Here is a 6,447-nt window from a genome sequence, read left to right as displayed (position 1 = left end):
TTATACTGCGCGCGCGCGTGTGTGTCATGTTACGTGTGTGTGTGTGTGTGTGTGTGTGTGTGTGTGTGTGTGTGCGTGCGTGCGTGCGTGCGTGCGTGCGTGCGTGTAGTGAGCATTACGATATATATAACAGCAGCTGTGTAATGGCAGGTTCTACATGCACGCCTCGACGCTGCGAACGAACGTCACAACATGTTCCCCGATGACGTCACGAAGCGCATGTTTTCCAACATGAAAAGCGTGTACCAGCTTCATCACGACTTCGTGTTGCCCCAGCTGGAGCAGAGGATGCAGGAATGGTGAGTGAATGCGGCAAGGAGCACGTGCGGGAATCACAAACTAATGCAGAACAGGACGGTTGACGGGTATATTTCCTTCTAATTCATGAGCCATATCTACTTGACTGGCCCACCAGATAAGCTCTCGTTAAAAATGCCTGCACACCTCTTTGCTGTATTAACGGTAAATATATAGATGCATTTAAGGTATACGATGCATTTAAGGAGACACGTGCAATACCTCAAGGTGACCTCGATCCTTCCCCTGGCCCGTGTTTTCTGTTTAAGATTTGACCCTCCTGCGCTCTGCCCACGCAGTTTGGCATTGCTGTAACCCCCTCTCGTCATTTACCCTTACCATTATTTAACCATTCATTGTCTTCATCTAAGGTTAGGATAAGGTTAAGGTTAACGTTAGGATTAAGGTTAGGTAATTCACTCGGTCTTCATCTAGGGAGAAAGTGAAGCGGATAGGTGACATCATGCTACGGTTCGCGCCCTTCCTGAAGATGTACACAGAGTACGTGAACAACTACGAGATGGCGCAGAAACTCATCAACATATGGCTCGTCAAGTCCAACAGGTTCCGAGCCATCGTCGACGAACTGTCGGTGAGGCTCTCATAGATGGCGCTACTGTCACTGCAGTGTGCACCTCACGCGTTCTGTCCACGTTTCCTATGTATAACTACGTCTATAGCATAGATATATGCTCTCTCTCCATAGCGACAGTCCATACGTTTTCGTCCAGTTATGTCTATAATGAAAATATATAGGTTATATTGAAAGTGAATAAAAGAATTTGCTCGGATATATGGCTATGATTCACCAATCTCTAGAATGAAAATGGATCTCATAGACCCAACCCAAGCAGAACATTCCACTATTTCTTCCATGTCTACAGTAGAGGCTCGCTCTGCTGTATCATAAGAAGTGATTTTTATGAACGTTTCATAAGAAATGATTAAAATGAAGCTCTCAGAATGAACTCTCAGTGGGGTTGAAGTGATTTATACGTTAATTATGTGCCTCGATGACGTTTACATCTTTACAGAAACTTCCTGAATGTGATAACATGTTGATACTGAACCACATGCTGGTGCCAGTGCAACGCGTGCCCAGATATGAGCTGCTACTGAAAGGTAGCTATATAATTATACACACACAAACATAAAAGAGTGCTGATAATGGTAGAGGATATGATGCATAAGTAAAGAAACGGAGTTTGAGGGAGAGAATGGCTATAATAGTCAGTCCTATATGCGAACGCATATATTTGACATCTCGGGTGGGGGGGGGGTATGCCGCTAATAATATGATTATATTTGCAAGTAATTGTAACGATCGAGCAACATCGACTGCATTCGTGTTTTAATCTCGTCGCCTCTCACCATTCATTATTTATAGCGCAGGAAATCTAATTAAATCTAATTTGAAATTGTGATTACATTGTGTGTGGCATTACTGTCACTCCACGACGTGAGATGCGAACAGCTATTAAAATTGGATTTACGTCGTTAAAACCATATTAAAAGTGTGCCGCGGATCCGCGGTGGCCTAGTTGACGTACGTATGAGAACAATGGATGTAGGTGTGACCAAATACCAGTAGTGTGACAATAAAACCAAGTGTGTGCGGTCTTTGAAGTGACCGATAATGTATCAGGGGTGAATATACGCGGTCATATAGTTGAACATTCGCTAACGAGTGTTGGTTATATCCATGCTCACTGACCGGTGAAATTGGATGCGGGGGGATGTGATTATGTATATTTTCGATTAAATTCATTACGACGATGTGGTTTAATGTTGTTTACGTTTCAGAGTATCTGAAAAGGCTGCCAGGTGACTCGGCGGATAGAGCAGATGCAGAAAGTGAGTTATAATAACAACGTGCCCACACTACCACCTTGCGTTCACCCTCCCCCCATCCTGCAGACAAACACATATCTAACCTCCCCGAGCTCTAGGCTTTAATTAAACAAACGTCGTTGGTATTGAGTTTGGCTGCGATGGAGACCATAGACTTAACGGCGTATATTTTATCACTCCGATTCAGAAATCGAATTATATCGCTTCCCAGAGTGTTAAAGATGTCCATGTATACTGCGTCAGCATGTCTGAGTTGATCCTCTTGGATCCCGTCATTGTCGTTGAATGAAGAAAGATTCGCTAGCATCAAAGTTCGGTCTCATAACGAATGTTCAGAACGTCAGTTCGATGTTTTTTTAGTTTATCTGTCCGAAAATACAATTGCTGCCCCTTCGGAGGTTCGTTACATAATTCATTGTTATATGGCTGCGAAAAATGTTTGACGTGCCAAATTAATTCCGCGAAATAACGCCTAAAATTAAAGTCTAACGCGATAAAACGAACCTTTGCAGATAAAACAAGAAAGGCATGTTCATTATTAACGTGCCTTGATGTTGTTTTGTTACAGAGGCGCTGAGCTGTGTATCAGCAGCAGCACATCACATCAACAATGCCATGAGGAAGATCGTGAGTCACCTAACCTTACCTCAAGCATCATAACAACATCGATATTATTCAATACTAGCTTCCTAATCCTAAAATGATAAAAATAATTAAATAATAATAAATAATTAATAATAATAATAAATTTAATTAATTAAATAATAATAAATAATAATTTTTTTTTTTTTTTTAAATATTTATTATTTTTATTTAATTTAATTAATTTTTTAATAATATAATAATAGTAATTTAAGTCCTAGCTTTACTATACTACTAATGTATTACGTATAGCGTAAAGAGATAAAGTGGTTGGTGGACACATTCGTTGGCACCACGTGCTGCTTATAAACCTAAGAGAAATTAGATGAAAGCCACCAAACCTAATGTACATAGCTATGCTAGTGGGTTCCTAATTGAAATATCACTACAATAACTGCTACCTGCTAAACTTGAGAATTGGAGTTTATCATGTCTTCCAACGGTTGCCAGGCAACATCACGCCATGTCATCAGCATCACTCACCAGAAATGTTATCCTGTCGTATCTCACCTATACGTGGCGACACAGGGTAGTCAAGTATTTCACCTTAGATGCTCACTTATTTCTTTTCTTCGCAGCACAAGTTCAAGAAGCTGCTTGAGATCAGAGACCTGCTAGGTGGTGCTGTAGACCTGGTCAGCCCCAGTAGAGAGTTCATCAAGGAAGGACGCCTCGTCAAGATATCAGCACGCAGCGGTGACCACCAGGAGCGCTACCTGTTCTTGGTGAGAATATATATATATATATATATAATATCAGGAGCGTATAATGACAAATATAAGCTCCTGATATACTCATATATATACTCATTATATGCTCCTGATAATATATATATAGCAAATATATATTATGTAGAAAATATATAGCTCTTCGACCGCCCTTCAACGAATTAAGTCGTAGAACACACGTTCCTCTCAACATACGTGTCAGCCTCTTTTCCACAGAGGGCGCCACCAGCTTCATCCGTGGACCTCTCCGTATATTTTCACAGTTCTCGGACATGGCTCTGCTCTGCAGTGAACTGTCCGTGTCGCGGCGTGGAGCCAAGTACAAGGTGCGAGCTCGCCTGCAGGTAGATCAGCTGCAGTGCTTGGAGGGAGACAACCTGGAGATTGAGAACACTCTCTACATAAAGACACAACATGTTAGAGCGATAGAGCTTTTACACACGGTAAAGCGGTTCATTGCGTGCGTGGCGTGCGTGTGTGGCGCACGCGTGGGTGTTGTGTGTGTGCGCGGCGTGTTTGTGCGCTGTGCGTGGTGCATCGCGTGATAGTGTTGTGGGTCTGTATGTATCATGGCGTACATGCATGTGTGGCGTGCGTGGCGTGCAGTCGTGCGTGTTGTGTGTGTGCGTGCGTGGCCGTGTCTATATCTGATTGTTTATTCTCCAGCACGCCAATTTGAGAAGATGCAAGTGATGGAATCCCTCCTCAAGGTCATGTCAGGACTACCAGAGCGAATGGCAATCTCTGTGCCGCATTAGCGAGGAACTGCTGAAGGTCAGAGTTCATCTGCATACTGGCGCTCTAACTCACGTTCGGCTGCTCGTGTCTCCGCGCCCCCTCGGTGCGGGAAAGCAGGCCACGTACGATGCGGATGATATTCTCAGGCAGAATGATTGAAGTTTACGATAGAGAGAGGTAATGCGCGTGTTGTAGATTTGTTCTAGCAGCCATTCACACGCGAAGACACTGATTGCGATAACCTTATGTGAAAAAACACGGAGTAAAACGGCTTCCGCCGATTACTGTAGTAGACAGAATTGCATGCGGAAAAAAGCGGTAGTTGTAAGGGAATTATAAGGAGGATGTGCGCTATTATATAAAAACAAAAAAAAAGGAGAGATGGGCTCGAAGTATTCCTCGGACGGTGGCTGCCCTCTTGCACCGAACATTGGTAAGCTCTTAGCGTTTAGCAGCGTAGTTAGGACGGAAGGCAACATGATGTCAGGTTATAACACGACGCTCTAAGGGCTGCATTGTGATGCCGAGTCTTGTCACGACTTTTCCAGATCGGGATAAAGAGCGTGGGTCGTTGCGCTCGCGACGCTTCGGCCCGAAGGGCTTCCGCTGTGCCGTCCTGCAATGAACTGCAGGCGCCCTTTGGTCTGCTTAGGAAAGAGGAAACATTGCAGGCCTGGCCGGAGGCGGTACGTCTCTCCTGCGTGGCCCCTCCTGTACATTCCCGAAACGGCGTTCCGTACGCGTCCTGGAGCGTCTCAAAGTCCTTTATCATTATTTATAATTAAACTAATTATAATTTTCAATCATGATTAAATGTTTTTATTATTTGAAATGTTTCAAATGACGTTATCGCTTGAGTAGAGTTCTTGAAATGTGCTATGGCCCTACAAGGTCTCGAATGTAGGCGAATAATAGACTTGGTAATGCAAAGTCTGAAGCTGAAGCACGGCTTTTTATTGGGCGTCGCGAATTTTACCAATGATAATAAGCGAGAGTTTGATATAGCTGAATATATATAACCATGTTTTCCTGTCTGAGAAGACATAACATATTTGCTCGACGACAACAGGCTGGTCACTATAAATGGTGAATGAAGATATTAAAAGATTCCGGTACCAAGGATTATATTTTTCTCAAATCTCAGGGTCCTCGTAAAATGGACATTCGAAGTCCTGTAAACGTCCCTGAAAAAGATAATGAAAAAATGTCTATGCATAAATGTCACGAACCCAGTGTCTATCTGAATTGTAATTTAATTTCGCGATATGCAGGAAGTCTAGGTAAATTACATCATAAGCACTCACGCTATCCTATAGGCCTTATAGGACACCTCACGCTATTCTATAGGGCTACTATGCAGAGGACATTCTCACGCTATTCTATAGGCCTTATAGAATCAGCCGGCTGATCTTATAGGGCTTATAGGAGACGTTCGCATGATTTTCCGCTAATGCAGGTCGTTTGTGCGCAAGTGCATCCAATGTGAAGATGGCGCTACCGTTCACGATCAGCACAACTGAACAGGTGTGTCCGTAAAGTGTTACCAGACGATGCAGCGGATAACACAGGAGAACGCCGACGCAAGATGAAAGGCGACGCGCCCATAGCAGCGACGGAAGAGATTTAAACATCCCCCAAAGGTAACATCACAACGCACGCACGCAACGCACCAGCACCCACGCACATGTAAGCTACACGCACGAGCCCACGCACGGAAACCTGCTTCTATACCGCCCACACTTATGATCCCGCACGGTATTCCTGACGCGGTAAACACAGTACACCCACACACACACACACGAACGGACAACATTGGAGGTTGGTAATGTAATCGTGGGGCAGAATTGGATGTCGTAGCGGCCATTAATAATAGGCTACGCAAGTGTGTGGCAGTATTATATGAAGACGAATGTTGATCTATATCACGTACTTTGCAGATTGCTAGCCTCGAGTTACAGATCCTAGAACGTAGCAATAGAAAGTTGGACTGGGCGGACAAGCTGTCGCATCCAGAATATATAATCAATCCGCTGTTGAAATTATAAGTAAAATATATATATATAATATGATATATATATATATATATAAGATGGAAAGAGAGATAAAGAGAGAGAGAGCGCGCGCGCGATAGAGAGAGAATAGAGAAGCGAGAGTGCGAGAGCGCTGAGAGAGCAGATAAGATGAGCGAGAC

At 43.6% G+C, this 6,447-nt stretch overlaps 1 protein-coding gene across 1 annotated transcript in view; it reads left to right on the top strand.

Moving 5' to 3' along the window:
• Positions 1 to 282: 282 nt before the first annotated feature.
• LOC106806795 (FYVE, RhoGEF and PH domain-containing protein 4-like) overlaps positions 283 to 6,447 on the top strand; it is a gene marked incomplete at its 5' end in the record, with an annotated part of 14,925 nt that continues 8,760 nt past the window's right edge. The window contains 7 exon segments of the mRNA XM_014808876.1: positions 283 to 299; positions 733 to 889; positions 1,332 to 1,419; positions 2,101 to 2,151; positions 2,717 to 2,775; positions 3,369 to 3,515; positions 3,782 to 3,844. Coding sequence (XP_014664362.1) covers positions 283 to 299; positions 733 to 889; positions 1,332 to 1,419; positions 2,101 to 2,151; positions 2,717 to 2,775; positions 3,369 to 3,515; positions 3,782 to 3,844 — 582 coding nt within the window.

This window comes from Priapulus caudatus, unplaced genomic scaffold (genome assembly GCF_000485595.1).
Source record: "Priapulus caudatus unplaced genomic scaffold, Priapulus_caudatus-5.0.1 Scaffold180, whole genome shotgun sequence".
Classification (NCBI taxonomy): Eukaryota; Metazoa; Priapulida; class Priapulimorpha; order Priapulimorphida; family Priapulidae; genus Priapulus; species Priapulus caudatus.
The sequence above is the reverse complement of the archived record's forward strand: the minus strand, read 5'-3'. Positions and strand labels throughout refer to the sequence as shown.